We start from the raw sequence: 26,649 nt of genomic DNA on the forward strand, positions 1-26,649 counted from the left end.
AACAAGATTGCAAACTTTCACTCTAGTCCCAGATCTGCCCACGTATTCTAAAAACCGCCACCGGTTTCTTTAAAGATGATCAACATGAGCCTATTTATAGGCTTTACGGGGTGTTGATGATGAAGACGGGGGTTCTGATAATGAACCCCTAATCGGCCCTGATGATGATAATTTTGAAGAAATTCGTGGCGATCTTTGGGTGCGTGAGCAGATTTGGAACTGCAATGAAGTTAGGAATTTCTTTTAGACAGAGAAAAGATCGGGACAGAATAAGGATTTGACCCAAAAGTCGACGGTCTTTTAAAGAATTAGGCCGATCCGTCTCTTTCATTCTCTTTTATCTCTGTCCTCGTGGTGCAGGTGGGGAGAGGGAGAGAGAGACGTGGATGGTTGGGAGGGTGGTGATGGTATTGAACACACTATACAGTTTTAAAAGCGTGGACAAGTTCTCGTCCACTGAATCTTGGTGGAAGTTGGGCAACACACATATCTACTTTCTGTCCACCGTCCTCAGGCCGATCCCCTTAAAGATGCAGAGGAGAGAACAGGTCCGGGGCATTTAGACAGCAGGAAAGAACACATTTAGGGCCTGGTTGGTAACCGGCTAAATAATACCTGATTTTATTCTTTTGTTTTTAGGAATAAAAAAAGAACAGAAATCCGTTAGGTAAATTTTTTGTTACTAGTTTTGGAGCAGAATCAAGAATAAAAAAAAAAAGGCTGATTCTTGATTCTAGAAATAATAATCAAAAATAGAAGAAATTTTTTTTTGCTTTCTTGGCTGGTTCTTCTTCTCCTTCCTTGCCCATGGTCGCCAGCCACAAGCCAGGGCCGGCGAGGGCGAGGGCTGGACCCTCGCAACCTGGGCGAGGGCAGCCTTGGCCCAGGCCACAAGCGGCTAGGGCAACCCTTGCCGGCCTCTTCCAGCCCTCGCCCAGGCCGCTAGGGTCCAGTCCTCGCCCTCGTTGGCCCTGGCCTGCGGCCAGCCATCCAGCCATGGACAAGGAAGGAGAAAAAAAGAAAAGGAAAAAAAAGAATAAAAATTTCAAAATATTATTAATAAAAAGAAATTTTGCGCAATTACCAAAAGCATTTTTATTTTTTTTTATTCCAGAAATAGAAATTTTAGGCTTTTACTAAACGCCTTCAAAATGGTCAAAAATTATTTTCGGGAACAGAATAAAAAAAATCATTTCTGAGCAAAAATTATTTTCAGGAACAGGATGATTATCAAACGCATCCTTAAAGAGCATGCTAAAGTCTGGAATCGATGATGCTTCTGTCCAGATTGAATCGGGCCAGGGACCATGACTACTCAGCAAAATTTATGGAACTCATCAACCCACCCTACCCAGAATACAGCAGCCCCAAGCCCCCCCTCTTTATTTGTTAGCCTTTATATCCGTCCCTTGTCATGAGAACCTGAGGATGGAGAAGCGAGAAGGTTATCTGGTAGAAAAGATGCCTTGACCAAGACCGACTGTAAATGGCATTCGGTCCACAGACTCTTTCGAGAGCATTTATTGGGTGACTGCCTAATCGAGGAAGCTTCGCGAGTTTTGGGCACACGCCGGCCGTCTAGTAGTTACTCGTTTAGCGTGCTTAATAAGTGACTCGGGGACTCTCATTGATAACGTGTCGGTTTAGAGTGGAGTTTGCTGCTCTTCTTGTAGTCCTGAGTTCACGTCTTGTTAGGAGTACTTTAGGGGTAAAATCCTAAATACACCCGATCGATACGAGGGAATGTGCCTTTAACATTACTCAGAAAGGTGGACCTGCTAGCCTCGATGCCACCGGATCACTATAAACAACCCAAGAGAAAAATGTACAGTGCCTTTGTTTTGAAACGACAATTTGAAATGAATTTCTTTGTTTTGAAAGAGGAAATGAGTAAGGTCCTAAGTAAGATCTTAAAAGGTTTTTTATCTTTTTTTTTTTTTTTTTTTTTTTTTTTTTTTTTTTTTTTTTTTTTTTTTTTTTTTTTCCTAAAATGTACAGTGCCTTTGTTTTGAAACGACAATTTGAAATGAATTTCTTTGTTTTGAAAGAGGAAATGAGTAAGGTCCTAAGTAAGATCTTAAAAGGTTTTTATCTCGTGTCTCGTCCGAATATCGGAATCTTCGGGATATAAAACTTCCGGAGGCTATTTCCTCTTACTTGGAGAAGATAGACATACATGTAGGAATTGGGGGCAGAGTGTACGGGTAAGAAATGCATTCGCGAAGCCCGCCATCACTACATGCAAACGGACAGGCTGCAGAGGCTTTATCGAAGCTTCGGCTCTCTTCCTTTGGTGAAATTACCTCTTAATCAAACGCCAATGATCTAAGGGAAGCCCCTGATTAAGAGGAGATGAGTTAGACCGAAAGCCAGACTCAGGGATTATGTAAGGATTTCGCAATCAAGCCCTTGCTTTTTAGCTGGAAAACTCCTTTTCCTCTCCACCAAACTAGCCTGTTTTTTAGCAAGATTTTAATCACTTTTGAAGTTGCTTTAAGTAGCTCAAATCTTTTTCCCTCCAATATTTTACGCAGCAAATTAACCTATTAGAATATTTAATAATTACCTTTTTTTTTGTCCCTTGATGGTGGCTTGAAAAGTGAAGGACTTTATGCTTCGTGGTCCCCAATCTTCCTAGCACGTGAGGAGCAAGTTCTTCTGATCTGAGAAAGTCTTAAAGGTCGTAGAATCGATGTGATGCTTTTCGGTCAATTTCTCCTTTTGTTGTCAATTATTATAATTGTCTAACTAATTTAATTCAAATTCAGAAAAAAAGAAAAAAAAGAAAAATACGGTGTGTGTATATATATATATATATCTTGGGTCTTGCTGTTTTTGTGAACTAATGGGTATACACGAGTTGATTTGTTGATTGGTTTTCTCAATCAATTGCTTAAATACACTCAAAAATTGAAATTAATTCATGAGCATATGGAGTTATTATTATGTCCGTCGCCGGTGGAAAATCAAAATTTCACGTAGGGTCGGAGCATCTCATCTCCCGTAAATAAATTTTCAACTTTACAGATGAAAAGCCTCGACATCTTATTACGTAATTCGTCAATTATTGTAAACGTGGCGACCCGTTGGTTCCCTCGAGACACGACGCATCAATCACTTCACTCCCGGTCCCAATCGGTGGAGATGATTGGCATGAATGAAAACATTTCACAGAATTATCAAGTCTTGGGTTGAATTTGGAGAAAACTCTCTCGATGTAAGAACAAAAAAAGATCAGATACTCTCGATGCTCGAAAGAGTTTCGAAAATAACCCCAAACACAAAAACAAAAAATTCAGAAAATAACAATTCATAACAAATGGGATAAAACAATGCAAATTATATATGATATATATACATTATATATATATTCCATGGCTAAAACAAAATTTCTTAAATTAATAATGACAGATTAAAAGCCTGTGGGGCTATTGCATTCAACGCCGAATATGCTAAAGTTTGCCAATATCGCTTATAATCACAATCAATCATAAAAACCCCCAATATTATTCTGTCTAGTGTTATGTCACCCGTCGCATTAATCATTATAACCAAACGTTATTGCTCCTAGTGTCGTGTTGGTTGGAAGAATTATGTGGACGGATAGGTCAAATCGAATGAAACGGATCGAAACAAAGCAAAAAAGAAAAACCAACCAAAAGCTCACTTCAGAAGCCGAATTGATCTCTCATTTTTTTTTTTCTTTCAACGACAAGGTGATATGGATTTCGCCCGACTAATCTTCCGGGACTACTAAATCCCCTAGCCAGCACATGGCCCGATTAAATCGGCAGATTTCTTTTGGCTAGATGGCCTGCGAGCTATTAGTAGCACTCCACGGGTATAAAGGATTGTACTCGTTTGCAGCGGCCCGTTCCCACATTCAATCGAGCCGAGCCCCCCCGAAGTTACTCGATCCCTCTCCTCAGATTGGATGAACTGATCGATTTCAGCCCGGTTTATTAAAAACATCTTATTTAAAAGAAGATATGCGATAATTATTTATAGGGAAAACATCACTAAAAATTCCAAACTATGTCACTTGCGACAAATTTACCCTGAACTTTTTTTCGTGACATGAAAAACTCCAAACTATGCCATTTGTGACACATTTACCACATAACACTTTGGCCCAAGGGCGTTTTCGTCTTTTTCCTCTTTCTGTTCCGGCGGAGGGAAGAGAGAAGAAAGAAAAAAAAGAAAAAAAAAAGAAAAAGGAAAAAACGAAAATGCCATTGGGCCAAAGTATTGTGGAGTAAATGTGTCACAAGTGGCATAGTTTAGGGTTTTTCGTGTCATAAAAAAAAAGTTCAGGGTAAATTTGGCATAATTTAAAGTTTTTTGTGGTATTTTCTCTTATTTATAACCGAATTAAAATTTTTATCAAACTGACTTTTCATAATATATATTATTTTTTCCCGAAGCAGAAACTATAAATACCTCCCCCATCCTTTCTCTCTCATTCTCTCTCTCTCCCCAACTTTCCCTCCTCTCGCCACTTTTTCTCTCGCTTTACCACACGTTGCCGCATTTTCTCGCGCTTTCTCACCCACCCACCCACCTTTTTCCTCCTTCTCCTTCTCCTCCTCCTCTCTACATGCAACGAGCATGGGCAACCTCTGCACCTGCTTCTCCCGCAAACCGGTGAAGAAGAGGCGCCCCGCGGCGGCGGCGAAGCGCATCCCCCACCACGGCCACCCGCCCCCGCCGCTCCCCGGCCCGGCCGGCCGGTGGAGCCGCGCCCGATCGTCGCGCCGGGACAGGGTGGAGGCCCTGACGCAAGAGCAGGCCGCCGCCGCCGCGGTCCTCCTCCGGCGGCACCAGCAGAACGGCGGCCCCGCGCCGTTCGATCGCTCGGCCTCGCTCAGGTACCCGAGCTCGGGCGCCAAGAAGCAGGAGCTGCCCAGGAGCTCGAGCTCCCGCCCGCGGTCGCTCACCGATCCCCTGTTGCAGCCTCACCAGATCGTCAGCCAGGTTTGGGCCCGATGCCTTGGCGCGCCTCGTGGAGTGTTCTTGGTGGTGCGATGACGTTGTTGCTTTCTGGGTTTTGCTAATGTGCAGTTTGAGGGGTGAGATTGGTCGGGGGCGGCTGGATTGTGTGCTTTCTGATGTGAACTTGTCTTATATGTAGTTAAGTGAGTTGCATCATGAAGTTTACATGCTTTGATTGGTGGTAGAGATCTTTCCCCACATCATTTCTCTTTTTCTGATGATTTGGATGAAGCCTGGTTAATGCGTCCCCTTACTTGGGCTCGAAGAAGAAGAAGAAGAAGTATTAGAATCTGCCCAGTTTGGTTAATGCGTCCTCTTATCAATGGTTGCTATAATTGGGGGATTTGGTTGCTTCATTAATGAGCTCGATGTCATTGACTTGCTACATAAAGGAGGTGAAAAGTGAGTTGATACTCTTCACAGCTTTTTACGGGAAGCGCAATGGTGTAAAACTACTTTTTTCGTCCATATTGAAATGTGGTTGAATTCATGATCAATCAATTCTGGGATGGTTGAGGCATGGAAATTTTTGAGCTTGGTGTTTCAAGTCGTGCCATAACAAGTGTTCTGGCTTTAGAGAGGTTGTCTGTGACATCATCCAGCTGTGGGATTCCAACAGTAGTCCTTGAGAGGGCCGTCTTGAATATTAAGTTCGAGTATTCAGTTATATTTTCATTGGGTACCTGTTCGCGAGCTTTTGTCCTGTTGCATGAATTAATGAACTTGAAAGAGTAATTTTTCATTTATCTTGTCAATTTTTCTGTAAGCAGATCAGAGAAAGGGGATATTTTTTTTAGTCATTTATAAATTGTTGGGAGAATGATTCCTGAGAAGTTCTTTGTTTTACAGGAAATAAAGATTGATGATCTAGAAACAGACCATTTCATCCTTGTTCATGGAGGTGGTTTTGGCGCCTGGTGTTGGTACAAAACTATAGCACTCCTAGAGGAAGGGGGTTTTAAGGTTACTGCCATAGACTTAACCGGTTCTGGGATTCACTCGTTCGATACAAATGGTGTCACTAGTCTATCGCAGTATGTGAAGCCATTGACTGATTTCCTCGAAAAGCTTGCAGATGGGGAGAAGGTTTAGCTCTAATCTGATTCTCTGCTTTCTGCGACAATGATGACTTACCTAACATTACATATTCTTGGGACGTATGGGGTGATTGTGGGGACATCCTTTTACATGGTTCCATTCTGTTCACTTCTATTATCTTCCTTTTATGTGGCTTAATTCTGTTCAATGCTATCGTCCTTTTACATGGTGCCATTCTGTTCTACGCTGTTACATATTCTTGAGATGTACAGGGTGATTGTGGGGACATCCTTTCACATGATTTCCTCAGGCTGGCTGACATTGTAATGATGCCTGCTAGATTTCACTGCTATTATCCTCCTGGTGCTGAAATAATTCTTGTTTTACTTGGACTTGCATATTGAGTACCATATCAAGATATTTTTTAGCAACATGGCAATGATACATTGTAGGCCAGTTCTCTGAGTTCCGACAGCTTAAGTTTTTGGAGGAAACATTATGGTTTAACATTTTATCAGAAAACAAGTCGACAGTTCGAATCTTAACACTCCCCCTTACTGTTATTCTGACTTGTTTCATGCTGTCATGTCTTCGTCCTCCACTGTCTGTTTATGTTGGTCACTTCTACTTACACATCCTCAAACTATATGATGCATGCAAGGTCTGACTTACGCGCGAGGAGTGTTAAGAAATGTGTTAGAAATAAAAAAGCAGACTCGTTTCTTAATAGCTTAAACTTTCAGAAGAGAAATGGTTGTCGCACTGATGTAATAAAGTACCAATTATGATCGCTTATGACTCAGGAGTTCACCTTTTTAGGACCCTTTATTTGGGTTGAATTTGCATAAGGGAAGGGAGAGAGTTAAGAAGAGGAGAAGGAGAACAGTTAGATGTGACAGTAACGCATGAATATATGTGGTCTTGTATCTGAAAATAGGATAGGAGTCGGTGTGGAGGTCTTGTTTCAAATGCTTGATGATTTAACTCGTAAATCGAGTTTAGTATTTGTTTGTTCTTCTTTGGAAATTATGAGGTGCTCCACAAAATTGACTAAACTCTGTAAAAATAGTGGATGCTTACTTTCTTATTTTGAATATCATGCAGGTAATCCTGGTGGGACATGATTTTGGGGGTGCATGCATATCATACGCAATGGAATTGCTTCCCTCTAAAATTTCAAAAGCCATTTTTGTAGCAGCTGCCATGTTAACCGATGGTCAAAGTACTTTGGACATGTTTGCAAAGCAGGTGTGGTTTTAATTGGATCTTTACTTTGATTTACACATATGCCATGTTATTTGTTTTCCCTTTCCTTTTCTCTAGTTAGTTAGGGGAGTGAGATGTTAGGGGCTTGAAAACAGGGAAGTTTTGGTCTTGATAAGGCTGCCCACCGTTGGGAAGAAAATGCTGTGCATGGAGAGACTTCAGTAACCTCAGTCATAGATATAGACTCGAATTTGCATCTTTTATGGTTAATTGTGATATGAAGTTGAAGAAGCTTGGACAGTCTCTGTTCAATGAGCCTGAATTATGCTTAAATACATGCAGGCTGGCACAAATGATCTAATGCAACAAACTCAGGTATTTTTGTATGCCAATGGGAATGACAACCCTCCGACTGCTATTGACCTGGACAAGTCACTGTTGAGAGACTTGCTGTATAACAGGAGCCCTGCCAAGGTTTTTCTTCATTCCTAATACATGAAACTTTGGCATCTAACATTGTTCTGCTTCAGAAATTGTAAACAGATTTTGGTTTTGGAAGCTATATAGTAAAATCATGTTAGTTTTTGTGCAGACGTTTTTCTAATATGTCTATTGGTGTGCTAAGTCTGACTCCACACTGATTCTGATAATCACCTTTTTGCTTTTGTTTGTTCCAGGATGTCGCATTAGCATCTGTTTCGATGAGACCTATTCCCTTTGCGCCAGTGCTTGAGAAGCTCTCCCTTTCAAACAAGTATAGCATCGTGAGGCGGTTTTACGTAGAGACTTCTGAAGATAATGCCATTACTCTTGAACTCCAGGAGAGCATGGTGAAGGCAGACCCCCCAGAACGCATATTTCTTCTGAGAGGTGCTGATCACTCGCCTTTCTTCTCGAAGCCTCAAGGCCTGCACAAGATTTTGGTAGAGATTTCGAGAACTTCCTGAACTCGGATAGACTTGTGAGTTGATCTTAGATTAATCCGGTCCACGTAGACCCTGCTAAAATGCTCACATGGGGTAGCCGCTCGAGCCGAATGCAGAACTTGCCAATTCAGAAGGAGATCATGCACACATATGTACACGCTCCGGATTTTTCCCAGAATCCTCCTGAACAAAGCTTGGGCATCGTGTCAGGGGCCAACACGCTCCTCCGGTCCGTGACAACTGAGCATCGGCACATGGCACAGTTCTGTGCCTTTCAAGGTGTAAGAGATGTTTATATGAATGTTGCAGTTCTGAAGGTTCACAGAAACAGGTCATGGGAATTTTTTATCCAAATAGCAGAAAATGTATGGTTTGCTCCATATTCTGGCAACATTGCCGGTCGATAAAACACGTACACGGCTATGACCAACGATCTATGATCTGACTGAAGCAGAAACAAAACTGTGACGGTGAACCTGAGTCACAATCACTTTTGTGATTTCTCAAAGGAGCCTGAAGAGAGTTGGCTGGAGAATTTCATGTCAATCTCCTTCCCTGCTTCTACAACATAAACTTTAATGTGCGTAGTTATGTCTCCTCATAGAGTGGGCCATGAAGGAAATGAAATAAACCAGAAAGCATCCTTTAGGATGGGGCTGGGGGTTTACGGGACTGACCTACCATCCTAAAATCGTCGTACATCGCGTGCATTTTGTCTTTTGTCGTACCTCCTAAATAAAATGCCAAACGACTCGTACCTAATAAACACTTAAAGTGTGTTAAAATGTTTCCAATGAACGATTGCAAATTGTTCTCTTGACGATCTCCGAGCATCCGATCCTCAGGTTTGCAGAAGTGCCCTAGTTCATAAAGCATTTCACAGAAACAGAGCAACACAAAGACCCGATTTCCGAGCTTCCTCTGTGTTATTGGCCCTGGCTCTTCGTGGCGTGCCATCGAAACACAGCGAATGACCAACATGCACGTATTCAGTAGTGTATAATTCAAGCTTCTTTGCAGGTAAGTTTTTATTTATGGAATAAATCATGTTCATGCAACACAATAAATGATCACAATCAATTTTTTGGATGAAAAATCTGAAAATATCAATTCTTTTAGCACAAATTTAAGTCAGTAAATTGAATAGAATAATAGAAAACTGAACTGTACTAGCGGTTGAACTCTTGCAAAGATTAGACAACAATTTGTAGCGTGTTGAGTTTCTAGAATATTTCCTATTCAAGGTTTAAGTATACTCAACCAAATGTTCGGCTTTTTCTTTACACATGTAAAAATGGGCCATTAACGCATTTCTTAACCCGTATTGGATGGACTGAGTTGTTATATGTGTAAGTTATATTTACTTTCTGACAAAAAAAAAAGTTATATTCACTAAATAGGTTATAAATAAGTTTTGAATGGTAAAATATAATATAATATAAGTGTTAAATGAGTTCACAACTTACATCTAACAACACTCTCGTGCTTTCTTCACCCTTTTCTCACCCTCATTTGATCTCAAACTCTTTTGCTCACTGTGTGCTCTTACCTTAGTCTTGGTATGAATTGTCTTGGCTTGGGTTAAATATGAAAATGTTTTAGCAATATAGATCGATCAGATGTGTTGGGTCGAATATGAATCACTATATTTATAGTGCATGGAATTGGGTTAAAACGGATTTAATAGGTCAATTTGGGTCGGGCCTTTTTCAACCCAACCCAAATCACCCATTTGACAGGTCTAATCACCAGGTCAATCGGAAACTTAATGCTAAGCATTATGGGAAATTGACAATTCACTTAGGTTGAAGTGAAAACTACTTGAATATATACGTGAAACCTTGAAGCATTAGATTTCGGTGCTCGATTATATGTGAGGTACACTTAACAATTCCATGATACTTTTCTGATAACCTCGCCATTTCATTTGTAATGCTTAAATTGGGAAAGTATTACAAAAAAAGTCATAAATCTATTGTACATTAATCAATTCAATCCTAAACTTTTCAATTTTACCATTTTAACTCTAAACTATTTTGATGATTTGCCAATATAGTCATTCTGGCAAATTTTTGATCGGAAATTACTGACGTGAATGCCAACCATTTTATCTGGCATGGTCGGCTTTGGCGCGTTTTTACCATAATTTTTTTTTTGGTCGAAACGTTTTTACCATAATTTGAAAAGTTTCAATTTTTGGCCTTTTTTTAAGGTAAAAAAAGATCTGTTATTTCTTTTTTCCCTTGGGGTGAAAAAACACCATCTTCCGATAAAACGCACGCCGTATCTTCACGGGCAATCCCCCCACCACCCTCGCATCCAGATCACCTCGCTAGGGTTTATCGCGCGCGCTCTCTCTCTTACCCACCGCTACGCTCCTCGACCGCGAAAACGCTCCCGGAGACTGCAGATTCGCGGCGGCGATCGAGGGAAGATGACGACGGTGGTCCCGACTTCCGAAGACGACCTCTCCCTCTCGGTCGTCCGCTTCACCTCCGAGCTCGCTTGGGCCGACGCCGGTCCCGAGGTACGACGCGCGAGATTCGCGCGCGGGCCGACCCGCCTTCCTCCGTTCTCGATTTCTTTCCGCGTCTCCTTCGTGGATTGCCGAATCTGAATGCACCCGGTGACCGTAGGAGTAGGCAGCGTTCGTCTCTCGATTAGGCTTAGGCTGTGTGAATCGAGTGATTGGCGGAGCTAGAAGGAGCTTCCAATCGTTGTTCTGATAGGTGCTGCATTAGCCGTCTGATTTTCGAGCGAGAGAGAGGATGAAGGTGGAAGAGCTTGGTGTTTTCGTTAGGTTTAAATTGTTCATCGGGAAGCAAATCTGAGAGGAGGGCTATGAGGGTTTATAATGGCGGTATTTATTTGTACATGGCTTCTGCTTTTGATGTGGTCTGTGTTTCGGCTGATTGAATTGGGTGATGGGGAATTGGTTTTAATCCCGTGTTTAATGTTCTTCTTGGTATGTTCAGGTTGCGGAGCCTCAAGTCGAGAGATTGTGTGTGGAAGCACAGGAATGCATGGTGAGGGGCAGATGGTTGGACTTGGTCTCGCTGATGCTCACATCTGCCGACTTGATATTCTCAAAGGTCTCAGATAAGGGTAAAACTTATTCATGTTTCTGTAGTCTCCCTTTCTTTTCCCTTAATCATGCGGAAGATATGGCATAGTATTCTCAGTTTTCTTATGAACATCTTGCTTGTTTAATTCCTTGGACATGTATGTAGTTCCTACGCCTTGAGTTTCTTCCTCTCAACTCATTTGCGGAATACCCTTTTCAACCCTTTTGGCTAGGACCTAGTATAAGACTGCTTGTCTTGGATAGACAACTTGAAACTGGAAGACTGGAGACAGAAGTGTCGGCAACATATAATGTAGTGTATTTATGGAGTTCATCTAGGAAATCAAATTTCAGGGGTGGACTTTTTTGTTAATCAGCCTTTGCATTGTTCCTACTCATTTTTGTCCTTTCCTGTGGGCACCATTCCAATGGCTGCCAAGTTTTTTGCCATCAACCATGGACAGTGTAATTGGATGGCAGATACCAGAATTCACTCTTGTCTATTTTACCTGTGCTTATTGCAGCTTGTTATGGTCATGATTTCAATAAAAATTGCGGCAGTACTTGATAGACTGTGTTCTGGGGCCTTGGTCTTCTCGAAGAATCAGAAATAACATGAGACGCCTTTGTTTGCTGTATAATATAGAATGCGCTCATTTCCAAGCATATTGCACATATCTTTCAGCATGTGCGAATCTGCCAAAGGTGGTACCAAGAGTTGGGAACATTAAAAGGACCAGAAATGCATATTGTAATCCAATGATATTGCACAGTGGGAAATCTGGTTAAAGAAATACATTATACTTTCATTTATATATTCATAGTAGACTCTGAACTTGACTTTTTTTTATCATCCTCTACTTGGCTTCATTGTCGTATGGTGGTGTTTCATGTTGTGTGCGCTTATGCTATGTAAATGATAGTGACTAATACATATATGGCATTTTTATGCTGACTTCGCTGTCTTATATTCTAGATCTTGAGTGTGTCTTTACCGTCATCTGCAATGCTGTGACAACATCTGAAAATCCGGATGAAATACTTGAGATGGCAAAACTTATATCTGCAAAGATTGTTCAGCAACCGAACGACAGGCCTGCACTGCGTTTGAAGATGTAATTGAATGTGATGGTCAGTTAAGATTATTTGCAACTTTATTCCTGTCTCATTCTCGTGCCTTTTGTTTCCAGCCTGTTCAATCTATACAACCTCCTGAGCATTCCGGATGGCCGATTTCATGTATATATGAAATCCCTCAATTTGGCTATTAATGGGAAAGTTGCTGAGCACGTTGTACCTTCTTTCAAGAAGATTGATAGTTTTTTAAAAGAGTGGAGTATTGGCATCAAGGATCAGAGAGAACTCTTTCTTACCATCTCCAATGCGTTGAGAGAAAATAAAAGGCATGAGTCATCTTCTCGTAGCTCTATTTTATCCATTTGCCTTGTCTTCTTTTCAGTCGGTATGCTTAAGTTTTTTCATATTTTAAAATCCAGTTCGGCGAAGGATTCTTTCAAGTTCCTGACGAAATACTTGGCCACCTTTTATGGTGAAGATGCGCATGAAATGGATGAGGCCAAGGAGGAAGCTGTGCGAGCAGTTGTGGAATTTGTGAAGGCACCCGACATGTTCCAGGTATTTTCTGCTCGCTGTTGGAAATTGTCTTTGATTATGTCTGCGAGCACTCCTCCCAGGCATCTCAAGTTGTATTTGGTTGTGACTTGTGAGCTTTACTTTCAGAGTCCTTTATTTCACTTGGTTTCCCCATGCTTGCTACTTCAGTTTGCATCATGATGCGCAACTGTTTTTAGTTTTTTCTTTTCCATGTGTCTTGGTGACTTTGTACCCCAACATTCCCCCTTCCCCCTGTTGATGATTTATTTACGGCATATTTATATTATTGCTAGAATGAGAAATGGTAATTAGCCATTGTTTTATTGGTGCCATCCAACTGAATCCTAGTCATTTTCTTTACTTATTCCATTAGTCATTTCATGGAGGGAATTCTCATGGTTGACCAACCCTTTTCAAAGTGCCAGGTGGATCAATAAAAATCTTGAGCTTGAGAAAATCATTTCCATATTGTCTATGGAATTCAAACACAACTCTATTTACAGCTAATTATTTTTATACTCATTCTGCCTTATATTAGCGATGAATGAGTTGTTTCTTAGAATTTCTAAACTAGATCTAAACTGCTCAGGATGGTGGACCCTCAGTGAATGTCAATTGAGGTCAAATAGGGGTTTTTTTGTGTGTTATTAATTTGGTAAGAAGGTGACTGTCACCATGGCAATACTTTGTTCGTTGACTCGATTGTAGTGATCCATATTTTTTTGCCTTACCTGAGAAACAGGTTATATTGTTGTACTACCTTGTTGTGACACTGAGAGCCACTACTACTGAACATTTGAGTGGCCTCTAATTAAGCTGTTCTGTAGAACCGTTTCCTTTGGGTAATAGGTCTCTGGGAAAATCTTTGCTCTGGTGCTTTCCATGCGTGAATATATGATATCTTGACCTATCATATTGCTAATTTGCATGTGCATATTGGTTTCTTTCTTTCTTTTTCTCCCATATTTTTAATGGTAGTTTCTGTATTGCAGTGTGATTTGCTGGAGATGCCTGCCGTAGGGCAACTAGAGAAGGGTGCTAAGTATGATTTGGTTTATCAGCTTCTGAAGATATTTATGACCCAGAGGCTGGATGCCTACTTGGAATTTCACGCTGCAAACTCTGCATCATTGAAAAGCTATGGTGCAACATTTGCTTCACTTTTTTGTTTCTCGAGTTAACTTTGAACTAAAATTACATATACTAAATTTAATATACATCTTAAACTGTCTAGGCCTTGTCCATGAAGACTGCATAACGAAGATGCGACTAATGTCATTGGTGGATCTTGGTTCCAGTGATTCGGGACAGATTCCATATGCTCTTATCAGAGATACCCTCCAGGTAGATTTGCTGTTCCATAATGTTTGTTCATCTTTTCCTTTGGAACAATTGGTTATCCTTTTAGTCTCCCTTGCAGATTAATGACGATGAGGTTGAATCATGGATTGTCAAGGCAATATCTGCCAAGTTAATGGATTGTAAAATGGACCAGATGAATGAAGTTGTTGTAGTGAGGTGAGTACTGCTTTCTATTGTTTTGATGATTTGATTGCCATGCTACCATTAACTCCTGGGTTAACAAGTATCGATTGATATGTAGCCGTTGTACTGAGAGGGTGTTTGGAAAGCAACAGTGGGTAGCACTTAGAGGGAAACTAGCGACGTGGAAGGTACATACTCATTGAACCTTCTTGGTTTTCCAACTTCTATTTGCTCCCCAAATATTTTAGAGAAGAATTGTTTACATGACATTTAGTTGATATAACCACAGTAGACGATTTCCCATTTATGTCATTTTTTTGGGAAAGACATTGAGTTATCAATTCAAAGCCTCCAGACTTATTTCTCGGGAAGCAGGGAACTCCTATCATTCACCTGATTTTGCTTATTGACTACTACTTAATGAAGAAACGTCAATTAGTCCACCATGCAACTAGTCTTTTTGAGGCTAAGTTCATATTTCTGTGATGTCATTCTCCAGGAAAATATTGCAAACGTAATCACCACTATTCAAGCAAACAAAATTACCGAAGATGCTTCTCAGGCGATGCAAGGGGTGATGTTCCGCTGAAGATATTTTTGGGACTAGGGTTAGCTTTTTGGTCTCGAGCAATACTTTTATGTCGAGACGAGTAACATCATGTGGAGATAAATCATAGTAACTGTAATACCGATCGGTTTTTGGTGGGGATGGTTGGCTCATGTGTTGGACTTTTTGGCCAAGCAATTCAAATTGGAGAGTGAATGTTTGTTTTTTCGTTTCCTCCCTCCAGCTGCTCTGGTATTTCGATTGAATTTATGGTGGATGCATTCACACGAGACAGGTCCTTAAAAGTAGTTGGCAGAACTGAATCAGCATAGCAGACAGGCTCTCTACTGATTCTTTAAAACAAGGAGTTCAAATTAGAATTAGGGTGATCGGTTCCAAGTGGGTTGGTGCCCACCCTGGAACTGAACTGGATAGGGTCGGTTTTCAGTTTGTGGAACTGAAAAACGACCTTGTTGATCCTGAACCGGACCAGACTGGCCGGTCCTGGGCTGATTAGCTGGTCTCGAGTTGTTTTTTGGTTTATTTTATCTTAACACCTGCCACGATATGTTGTGTTGAACTCATAATAGCTGGCACTCGAACTCCACTCCCCCAAAAGGATCCAAATGAGCTGCTTAGCCTGTAATCGGGTGACTCATGCTACAAGGTAATAAACCTGGCACTTGAACTCCACAAAAGGATCCAAATGCTCTGTATAGCATGAGAGCGGAATCGAGCACGAGGATGAGGGCAAACCTTAGAAGAGAAACAGAAACAGACTTGAGCACGGCATAGTTAGGGTGGTGGACGGCGAGTGCAAGGGAGGGAGGACTGAGAGTAAGAGGCCGAGAGTGAACTGAGGATGAGAGCTGAAGGTGGGTGAGTCCAAAAGAGAGTCGGAGGCGCAAAAGTGATTGAGGGAGGTGGGTGAGTATACTTGAACTTTCCACCATCACCGCCATTGTTGTCTGAACTTTTAACCATCACCGCCGCCATTGTTGTCAACACACCACCACGGCAGTCATTTTTGCCACCAACACCACCATTGCCACCACTTCTGCCATCACCATTACCATCACCTCCATGACGGCCTCCGATGCTACTGCTATTCCCTCCAAACAAGAAACTTTCGTCTTCATAGACAACTAGCATAGAATAGTATAATGGTGGACTGTTTTGATCGGAAATGGCACTCTGGGTAGAATCCCTTTTCATTTTCAGGACAATAACGCACCCTGATCTCGGTTGGGATTGTAATACTGTTTGGACAATGAACATTGGAAAAAAGAAGAATGCCTAAAGGTACTTGTAAGACTCGTTGATCGTGCTTTACAAAAACAATTGTTCCTCCCGAAAGCGGGTAACTTTCTAGATTAAAAACAAAGAAGTGCTCTCAGTAAGTCGGATACATTTCCAGATAAAACTTAGCTGTTGAACCTCCTAATCACATCAAGAAGTAGTTTCAACGCAAGTGATTTGTTGCCCAAGAGGCGTTTTGACAGCAGGAATTGGGATCCTGTGATTCCCAGTTGATCACATCGGATCAAGTAACATTAGGGAACTCAGAACAGAGGGCGATTCATAAAGAAGAGGACCTCTTACATGGATAACACAAAAAGAGCACACTAAACTTCGGTTCTGGGACCTTCCTGTAGTTGTCGTCTTACGAGGGCGGAATAGATACCATCCTGGCGAAGAAGCTCTTCATGAGTGCCGCTTTCGGCTATCTGCCCATCAGATATCACTGCCACACTATCCGCACTCTTCACCGTCGAAAGCCTGTGAGCTATGACGAGTACCGTCCTTCCCCTCATTAGAGAATCCATGGCATCCTGAAGTTTTTTAACAAAAGATGAGGCACCAAAGGAGAAAGTTAGACAGCAGTACAGAACACTCTCGGAGTAATGCATCTCTAAAACATGTGAAAGATCTATAACCTGAACAAGGAACTCGCTCTCAGCATCCAGAGCGCTCGTGGCTTCGTCCAACAGCAAGACTCTCGGATCCATCAATAGCGCTCTCGCGATAGCTACCCTCTGCTTCTGGCCTCCCGACAACCTCAGTCCGCGTTCTCCTACCACGGTTTTGTACTTGTCGGGGAAACTTTCTATGAAATCATGGGCATTGGCCATTTTCTGCAATCATCATTAAACTCCGCGTGAGGAACATCTTTTTGTGAGGATGAAAAAGCAAATACATAGGAAAACCGCTAGGATCCATAGAGAGCTTACTGCTGCATTCTCGATGTCAGAAAAGCTAGCTCTCCCATTTAACCCATAGGCGATGTTTTCTTCTATCGAACAATTGAAAAGAACAGGCTCCTGGCTTACTATACTGACCTGTTGTTTGTTCCAATATTTCAGGCTGTTATCTTTCAATGATTTAAACAAGAAAACTGAAATAACAATTCTCAGACATCCTAAGCATTCATGGGTACGCCAACGTGCTAACACAAGGCGGACTATGAAACTGCTAGCAATCTCTTCATGTCCACAATGGAGGCCATCTTCACAGGGACAATTGCACATCCTAAGAGCACAAGAGTAGGAAGTGGGTATGGGTGTAAAATGATTACCTTTCTGTGGAGGTATTCATGTGATATTTCGACAAGGGGAATCCCATTAAGCATAACCTTCCCTTTCAGAGGATCATAAAATCGTTCTATCAGGTTTGCTATAGTAGTCTGCAAAAATGCAAAAGTCCGTCACATTTCAAATGAACTAATGAGTGCATAGTATGTTTAAGAAAAACCATCCATAGAAAGTAACAGGAAGAGAAGGGGACAAAGGCAAACTTAGACAGGAATAGATGTTAAAAATTACTTTTCCGCCACCACTTGGACCGACAAGTGCTACTTTGGAGCCTGGTCTCATTTTCAAAGTTATTCCCTGCAGTACAAAGCAGTTGTGATGATGACACGAGCAAAGAAGCGTTAATAAACTCGGGGAATTCCAGCACCATGAGATTTTGCATTACCTTGAGTACCATATGACTTGGACGAGACGGATAAGCAAACCAAACATCATCTAATTCCACATCTCCGTCTGGATTTCTGAAATAGAAGACCAAACCTCACTCAGATGTATAAAATCAAATGTTTAATAAGAAAGCTTAAACTGACCTATGTTTGCCCCTAATTGCCAGTGCTAGAGTTAACTAGCATATCAAGATTTTTAAGGTAAAACATAGAATTAGAATTTACAAAAGAGGACATCATGCACTGATCCCTCAGATGAGGGTTCAGGCCACCTGATGGTGGTGGTAAGGAACATGTGCACGTCAAATGCGGAGAGAGAGAGAGAGAGAGAGAGAGAGAGAGAGAGAGAGAGAGAGAGAGAGAGAGAGAGAGAGAGAGAGAGAGAGAGAGAGACCCAATAGGGCATTTATCTCCTGATTTTGGCATGGTTGAAACACGATCCAGGAGCTGAAAGACTCTCCTACTTGCACCTGCAGCTTTCATGGCGGTCGTGTATAGTCCCGATAAAGAGGAGACTGAGGATCCAACTGCAGGCAAAGAAATTAAACAAGCGAAAACTTAGATTAGCGAGTGTAAATACTTTTTTTCCTTCCAAAGCAATAAGCAAATACTTTGATAGACACTCCAACAGGAGTGTCAGTTCACATAATGGAAGAACATTTGAAGCCAATGAAAAGTCTGATGCTTTCAATTAACCAGTAGTTTGCAGGAAGCAACAGATATTTACCTGTCAAGCTGTAAAGGATGAAGGATGTAAGTGAGCCTGCAGTCATAGTGCCCGTTATTGTCAAGTATGCTCCATATACGACCACAATGATGACGGATAAGGTTGATGCTGCATTTAGACCTCCGAAAAATAGACCAATTAATCTCTGCAAAGACAAAAATGTAACTTTACAGATGACAAACTACCTTAGGATTGGCAATAGTGCCGTCTTATAGCCCACAGACGGTGGAAGGGAGGGAGGAAGAGAGGACTTACAGCTTGTTTGAGCCCAAGTTTTAATGTTTCATCTACTTTTTCTGCATAATATGAAGTTGCATAACTTTCTTGAGCAAAGGATCTCACTGTCCGAATGGCTCCAAATGATTCCTGAAGACAAAATTTTGTAAAGGCGTGCTGTTAATTGTAGAAGCCGCGCAATCGACCAATAAAGCCTCTCTGTTATACTAATGCTGATGGTCAACTTGTTAAAAAAAAAAAGGCAAACATGTTTGAATTATTTGTCTACTAGAGCTGCAGATTTTACTCATTTATTTTTCCAAGCATGATCATGTAAAGATTTGGCAGTTTAGGACGTAAACTATAAAGTAAAGGTTGACAGGGAAAGAAGCTTCTTGAGGGGCAAAGAACTCAATTCCCTCATTTAAAATAAATACAGGAAAAAAAACGAAAGACAAATCCATGACCCAAAAGCTTCCCAGACAGGGAAACAAGTAAAATATGCAAGAGTATATAGAGAGAAACCTCAGCAATTGATGAAGCAACTGCAGCGGCAGCTTGAGTTGCATGTGAAAGTTCACGAAGATAGCGCCCAAATTTACGTACAGCAACTGAGATGACTGGAACTACTGCTAGTGCCAGCACTGAACAAGCATGGTAAACTTCAATGAGCCCATACACGACTCTACTTGGCCTCAGCAACTCAAACCACTAGTCCAAGAAGTACTTACATGCCAACTTCCATGATGACGTGAACATGAAGGAAATACCAATTAATGCGGTTGTTAAGTTCCTGAGTGCCTCTGAAAGATTGTTTGTCGCAGCATTTTTTATGACTTGGGTATCTTCTGATAGCCTGCTCAAGAGTTCTCCTGTCCGGGTGACATCAAAAAAGGCTATTTCCTGATGGGTTGACAAAGAAAGGGTCAAAACATGTCCTCAGGGATTCATGCTCATAAAAAAATCAGGCATAAAATATCATAAAGTCATATTTGTCTCCAACACCACTGAACCAGCAGTCCTGCGTGTTTCAGTCTCACACTTAGTGAGAAAACCAAAATGCCAGAACAAGATTTAAATACAGTATGATGCTAGTTTAACCAATAATTCCAGATGCTAGACGAAACGTCTCCAGGTGTTGGATACTAGCACTTCAGTATGTCATCAAAGAAAGAAGCATGCCTTACCTGATTGATAAGGTGACTGAACAAATCTTTTCTTAAACGAGCCACCACCCTTTCACTAGCTGAAGTGAACAACCACGTTCGAAGAGCAGTGCAGAGAGCTCTGACAAAAAATCAGCTGATTAATTCCTCTTAAATGACCTCACACATAAGGGGAAAAGCAGAGCACATATTCTGCATCTCAGAAGCCTATATGAAGCAAAAGCAACGGCATCAGGAAGATTCTTCCTATGCCTCAAACCAAGCAAGATCAACAAGAGAAATGTTTTACTCAGCATGAGAAATAAGAACAGCCAAGAGGCAGAAACTAAAGCAAACACACAACAAGAAACACGTACAAAAACTTAAAATTTTGACCTACCCGATTACAACTATGAGCACTATTTCTAATATAGTGTTCTTGACAGCATTTAAGGCCTCAACTTGATCTTCTGGGCTCTTAATCTCTCTGGACACAATGTCTATTATCATGCCTCCAAATCTGGGCTGCATTGAAATTAATGCCTTTCATAAAATTTCGAAAGATAATGATGATACGGAGGCCACAGCGCTGCCACAATTTCAGTATTTATTGCACAGCTACAGTCCCACTGCAATTATGTCTTATCTTTCAGAATATTGGATGAGAGAATGGAACTTTGCATCAAAAGGAATCTCCATTGCCTAGTGCGCACAAAGAAGAGAGGAATCTAATCCTCTCCGTTAACATCCTGCTTAAGTTTAAAAAACTTGTGCCATAAGCCTCGACTGCCACAATTTAATGCTCTTTGACAGGGAGCTATGAGATCTGCCACGTATCCGGATCAAGATGTCGAGTAAATTTAAAATTTTCCACCTCCTCAACATTTAGAAGGTAACAGGTTTTATAGTCTCATGTTTATCAATGGAACTACCAATTTAGTCACTATAGCATCATTCTCTTTCCATTGCTAATGACAGAGTTCGATGTACTATGAAGTCATGTGACCGGGAATCATTGCAGAGCCAACAGAGGAAGATGAATCATCCACAGTCAAGTGATGCTTAGGAAGCACCGTCTTTTTTAGGCTCTTTGTAGCAGAATCATACACAGATGATATTTGAATGTAGAACCAGATGACAAGCTAGTCCCCCAAAAGCAAGAGCACTTAAATAATAGAAAGATTTGTGTAGAATGTGAGATCAAGATGTGCTTGTAGAGCCGCATATAAATGGAATACATACAATGAGAACGCTCGAAGTTGATGCTATCAGTAGGGCAATGGTGCCAATAATCAGCTTTCCTGCCTCGGGTTTTGCCTGCAAGGTAAAGATAGAGTCAAACAGCATCAAAATTGGAAAATTTCTTTGGAACCTTAAATGACCACAAGTCCACTTACAAGTGAAAATACCCGAAAGAATCCAACATTAGCTGCCTGAGATTTCCAAAACAGAATTAGATTTATCAGAAGAGTGTCTCAAGAGAAAGAACAGTTAACCAAATGAAATTGCATGAATATCCCTCACCTCTACTGCATCCCCGAGCTCAAGGTCTGACACAGGACCCTCAGCCGCCTGGTCTTCATTTGCCTTCTTTTTAGCCTACATGAATAAGACTTTAGAAGTGAAGAACAATCCTCAAAATTTAGAAGCGCAGATTGCATTAGCATCGCGACAAATTTGACCTATGAATCCCTAGGTTACTAGTCTGACCACGACTGAAGAAGATCAAACAGGCTTGAAATCCCAACCAACTCCAAGAATCAGAAAAAGCAACAATTTCAAGATTTTCGAAGAAAGATTAAGCAAATGCATGCCTGATAGGGCACACAAGCACTCTCGGCTATTAACGCATTTCGAGAGTTGGATTTAATTCATATTTCTTTCTCTTGGTAACTAGTAATCATGTCAATGGTCCACGCCCAAAGTTCCATTTCCAACCATAACAAGAAGAAGGGCAAAAAGAAAAAAGAAATAAAGAAAGGAAAGCAATCACAGAGCACAACACATCCAGGCACACAAGTATAAGATCAACACAATTTCGTCCTCCACAACCAGCATACACACAAGGAGCTCAACAGTTCGAATTTCCTAACTAGCCCGAGCAGAATCTACAGAAGAAAAGAAACCTGGGACAAGCGGAGGTGACCATGAAAAACAACAAGAACAACAACAAGAACCTAAACCTCAGACGTGCAAGGAAAAAGGAACAAAAGGGTATCCCTGAAAAGGCCCGAAACCGCTAGAAACCATTCACCGGGCTCAAATCAAGAAACCACAGAGACACAGAGAGAGAGAGAGAGAGAGAGAGAGAGAGAGAGATTGGCGCGGCGTACGTTTTTGTTGAGGAGCGAGACTCTCTCGCTGCCGGCGCTCATGATGGAGCCGGAGGTCCAATCCATGTGCCGCTTCTTCCCCATATCGGATGCAACGCTCCACGATCAGACAAAAGATGACAAGAAAGAAGCGCCTTCGCGGGAAATGAACGGAAAGAGAGAGATCGGTTGGAAGATTATATGGGCGAACCAACCGAACTTGGCTCAGTCGATATTTCCTGGTTGCGCCTCCTCGAAGTCAGCTCTCGCCACGTGGCCACGTTCCTCGTACACTTTTCCTCTTCATCACTCCGTACCATGGTGTGCTGCTTTCGGGTATTGGGGTGCACACGGTCCATACGCGCCTAACAAGTTTACCGTCGGATCACATGAGCCCCTGTATCTCATCCGGCGGTACGTACGACCTCCTCGTCTATTCGAATTAATTAATGAGTGTCGAATTCGGACGAAAAAATATCCCCATCTCCTACCATGTATCCGTGTCCGTTGAGCTTTATATACCATATTCCAAAAGATTATGATCTTTCTTTTTATAGGGTCAAGTTTTTCGACGGTTACTCTGGTCGACGAATTGTGAACACGAGTATCGCCCAATTTTAGTTTTAGCTAAGACCGAACTTGAACAGTGTATCTTACGAACTCAATCAGACGTACGGTCGAAGGAAATTTCTTTTGATCTAATAAGGGATGGAGCAAGACACGGTCCTCTTTAATATTCCAGACGCATAAGCGCAAATGTCCGACCGCTTGGACCCTTCTGTCCCGTGCATGCGAACCCGACTCGGAATAATTTGTTGTGAATACCTAACTTTAGATCGAAAATCTCCCGACGCCCTAATCAACTGCGACCGCGTTCTTTTTGTTCACGGATGACATAATGCTCGCTCCCCCACAAATCACTCGGCCCAAATTTTTATTATTAAATACTGAAAGAAAATTAAAAAAAAAAAATTTCCTTCTCTTCCATCTGCCTCAGACTATATAGACCAGGTGAGACCTCCACCGGACAAATCGAAACCAAATTTTGGGGATCTGAAAGAGACGAACGAATCCCGCCTTCCTGGCTATCAAACGCCACTCGCTGCCACTCGCTACCCAACAATTTATCCTCTCCATGTACTTTCCAATGAAACAAACATTATGATATAATAATATTAATGATAATAATACCACAATAATAATAATATTTTTAAAACGTGTCGTGGTGGGATGCATTCCATATCAAATCAAGAGATTGAATTCAGTAGACACCAAATATAAAGGACAATTTAAGCTAATTTCAATGCCATGCATGTAATGACTGTTATAGAAAAAAATTATATTTGGCGTAACTTGAACTTGATATATATATAATGACGGTATTGTTCAAATTATATAGGAAAAATAAAAAGATTCTAGATATGAAATGGCAATCGTGCCCTCCATCTAAATATATATGATGACCCAGTATGTTTTGAGAGCAGTTAATAGTTATTCGGCATGTCGATCCCCGGGCAGGATGATGCCTTGCTTAGTTTGCACGACCTAGCGTAATAACTTCCATACGAAGTGTAGGCATCGACAGAAAAAGGGACGGTTCCGAAGATTCAAATCGATCTTGTGCAGTAGGTTGACGATGGATGGAAAACATTTTCCCCCGAGTTCGAGCTTGTGCAGTAGCAAGTCGACCTAACCTTATCTTTTCCAAAACCGACCTATGCGAGAAAGAGACATGTTTATTTTTTTAAACGAATAAGGAAGCAATTTCTTGTGGACAACAACAAACGAGAGAGGCAATCCGTAGAAATTGCCCCCCGTCGTTATCACTCGCAAGCAAACAACAATGTTTCTGCAGACAGACTTCAGCAAAATGCAGGAGTGAGTGCATCCACAATCTCCCACTGCATTTGCCGATGTAGAAGGGAGAGTTTTACTTTCTCGATAAGATGTTTGAGTGATCAGCTTCGCACCCAATAGGGATGAGAAAAGAGATTAAAAAGTAAAAACGCACCCGGGATGCAAAGTATGGATTTTTACCAAAAAAAAAATGGAAGAATGGAAAAGGACCCCTTGGAAATTCAAGATTCTTTAACCTAAAAGTGGGGGAGAAAGGAACTGCTGCGAAGTTTTGTGTTTTTATTTTTGTTATTTCAGTGGCGGTCGAGCGATACCTTGTGTCGGTCTTGACGCTATCTAAAGTATTAATCGGAGTTCCTGTAGGTAAACGCTCACGTGATCGTGCTCTTTCGAAAAGGACCGTGGCGTGTTACATCCTTTTGCATCACAAAAAAAGTGACATAAATGGCCCCGGAGCTTTGGCCAAATATGCAACGTGGTTCATAAACTTTTAATTTGTTCAATATGATCTTTAAACTTTAGTCAAATGTGCAATGTGATCCCTTAAACTTTTAATTTGTTCAATAAAGTCCATATATTTTTAGTATTGTTCAATTTAGTCACTGGATTATATGAAATTTACAATATAGTCCCTGAACTTAAATTAATGTAAGGATATCATTGATCATTTTCATATACTTCGAGGATTAAATTGAACATGTATTAAAAGTTCAGGGACTATATTGAACAACTTAAAGTTTTGAAACTATATTGCATATTTGATTAAAGTTCAAAGATCATACCGAATAATTTAAAAGTTCAGGGATTACATTGCATATTTGGCCTAAGCTCAGGGACCCTTTATGTCATTATCCCAAAAATAATTTTGATTTTGCCATTGGGGTCTTTCTTATTCCTTTTAGAAATCTTGATTTTGTGAGTAAAATATTCAGTTTTTTTCCATGTGCGTAAAAAACTCTTCAAGAATGCAATTTATGTTCATCATTGCTACATTCCCCGTGGGGGAGGGCGAGAGGACTAAATCTTCATTGAAAAATAGAACATGCACGTTCTTTTTATAACAATTCAGGGCATTTATCTGGAGGCCCATGAAACACCCTGTAAATACTACGAATCAGTTAAGTCTTTGTGTTAACTAAGGCTGCGAATGACAATTATTCTGTTTCAGAAATTAATTTCTGGCCAGAAATTGATTTTTCTATTTCTGTTCCTAGAGGAGTTTCTGAGCAAAAAAACACGTTTGATAATAATACAAAATTTATGTTCCAGAAATAGAAATTTGTTTGATAGCAATATAAAATTTCTCTCTCGAGTGGCCGGAGAATGGATGGCGGGTAGCGGACGGTGGTAACGGACGGCGGATGGCGGGGGGAGGCGGCGGCGGACAGCGATGAGGCCAGTGCGGAGGATGGCGGCCAACGACGGGAGGCGAGCAAAGGCGAGACGAGGGCGACCAGTAGTGGGAGACTATGGCTGGCGGCCCACGGTAGCCGGCGGTGAGAGGTGGACGGTGGTTGAAGGTGGGAGGTGGGCGGTAGCTGAAGGTGGGAGGTGGGCGGGCGGTGGCCGGCGGTGGGCGGCCGGAGGCGGGTAGCGGTGGGAGGAGTGAGGCCGGCGCCGGGAGACGGTGGCAAGCGGTGGGAGGCAGGCAGCGGCGGAAGGAGGGTGGCTGGTGGCGGGAAACGGTGGCCGGCAGTGGGAGGCGGGCAACGGCGGGAGGAGGGCGGCCGGTGGCGGGAGATGGTGGCCGGTGGACGGCCGTGGGAGACGGTGGACGGCGGTGGGAGACGGTACCCGGTGGTGGGAGGTGAGCGGCGGGATGAGAGCGGCCGACGGCGGAGACAGTGGCCGGTGGAAGGCGGCCCACGACGGGCGACAGTGGGAGGTGGGCGGCGGCGGTGGGTGGCGGTGACCGACGGCGGGGGGTGGCGGTGATCGGCGGCGGCGGACAAGTGGGCGGCGATGGGCGGCGGGTGGGCAACCGGCTAGTAATGAGGACGAGGGATGAAAAGAATTTATCTCATTTCTGTTCCAGAAATAAAAAAGCAAAAATTTTAACTTCTGATTTCTGTTTCAAACCTATTTCTTGAACAAAAATTTGTTCCAGAAATAGAAAATGGAATTGCATTACCAAACGGATTTATGTTCCAAACCTATTTCTAGAACAGAAATAGAGAAACATAATGGTTATCATTCGCAGCCTAAGAATGTTACGTAAGAATACATTTGTTGTGGAAAATGCGGAAAATGAATGATTTGAAAAATATTTTCCTAAAAATCATCAATGTATCACTTACCAAATAAATAAACAAAAATTATTTACATCATATATGAAAATTAGATATAAATTGTTATCGATAATGAAAACATTTTCATTGATTAATTATTTCAAAAAATATAAATAATTATTTTTAGGAAAATATTTTCCAAACCAATAATTTTTCGCGAAACAAATGAATCCTAACTATTATTTGAAAGTATTGGCCCTCAAGTGCACATTGTATCTGACCAAAAAAAAGTGCACATTGTGCATTGGATAGGCC

The 26,649-nt window shown here is 41.6% G+C and overlaps 4 protein-coding genes across 5 annotated transcripts in view; 3 read left to right on the forward strand and 1 right to left on the reverse strand.

The window, feature by feature from the left end:
* Positions 1-4,572: 4,572 nt before the first annotated feature.
* Positions 4,573-8,597, forward strand: LOC115684589 (putative methylesterase 11, chloroplastic). 2 transcript variants are annotated; one of them, XM_056313917.1, is made up of 5 exons: positions 4,573-5,019; positions 5,842-6,078; positions 7,135-7,278; positions 7,579-7,710; positions 7,914-8,597. In XM_056313917.1, exons 1-5 carry the CDS (start codon positions 4,609-4,611, stop codon positions 8,181-8,183), a joined length of 1,194 nt encoding a protein of 397 aa, XP_056169892.1. In that variant the 5' UTR covers positions 4,573-4,608; the 3' UTR covers positions 8,184-8,597. The 2 variants fall into 2 exon arrangements, with proteins under 2 accessions (XP_056169892.1, XP_056169893.1); XM_056313918.1 differs by having other exon boundaries at positions 4,573-4,974; positions 7,914-8,542.
* LOC115688042 (uncharacterized) overlaps positions 5,057-26,649 on the forward strand; it is an 81,836-nt gene continuing 60,243 nt past the window's right edge. The window contains exon 1 of the mRNA XM_056313919.1: positions 5,057-5,272. The gene's annotated coding sequence lies outside the window, so the exon portion shown is untranslated. The remainder of the gene's footprint in view (positions 5,273-26,649) is intronic.
* LOC115684579 (uncharacterized) lies at positions 10,452-15,100 on the forward strand. Its single transcript, XM_030609365.2, has 10 exons — positions 10,452-10,689; positions 11,138-11,267; positions 12,203-12,341; positions 12,417-12,629; positions 12,723-12,861; positions 13,833-13,983; positions 14,075-14,184; positions 14,261-14,358; positions 14,444-14,513; positions 14,825-15,100. The coding sequence occupies exons 1-10, from the start codon at positions 10,597-10,599 to the stop codon at positions 14,912-14,914; spliced, it is 1,233 nt and encodes a 410-aa protein (XP_030465225.2). The 5' UTR covers positions 10,452-10,596; the 3' UTR covers positions 14,915-15,100.
* On the reverse strand, positions 16,214-22,429 carry LOC115684567 (ABC transporter B family member 27-like). Its single transcript, XM_030609344.2, has 17 exons — positions 22,271-22,429; positions 21,462-21,536; positions 21,335-21,370; positions 21,180-21,254; positions 20,338-20,462; positions 19,980-20,079; positions 19,524-19,695; positions 19,318-19,436; positions 18,832-18,942; positions 18,577-18,721; positions 18,244-18,376; positions 17,849-17,924; positions 17,695-17,760; positions 17,448-17,555; positions 17,104-17,211; positions 16,810-17,007; positions 16,214-16,704 (listed from the first exon to the last, which is right to left on the reverse strand). Exons 1-17 carry the CDS (start codon positions 22,352-22,354, stop codon positions 16,498-16,500), a joined length of 1,938 nt encoding a protein of 645 aa, XP_030465204.2. The 5' UTR covers positions 22,355-22,429; the 3' UTR covers positions 16,214-16,497.

This window comes from Syzygium oleosum, unplaced genomic scaffold (genome assembly GCF_021117445.2).
Source record: "Syzygium oleosum isolate NSW1041296 unplaced genomic scaffold, Sole_v2.1 Sole_v2.08, whole genome shotgun sequence".
In the NCBI taxonomy this organism is placed as follows: Eukaryota; Viridiplantae; Streptophyta; class Magnoliopsida; order Myrtales; family Myrtaceae; genus Syzygium; species Syzygium oleosum.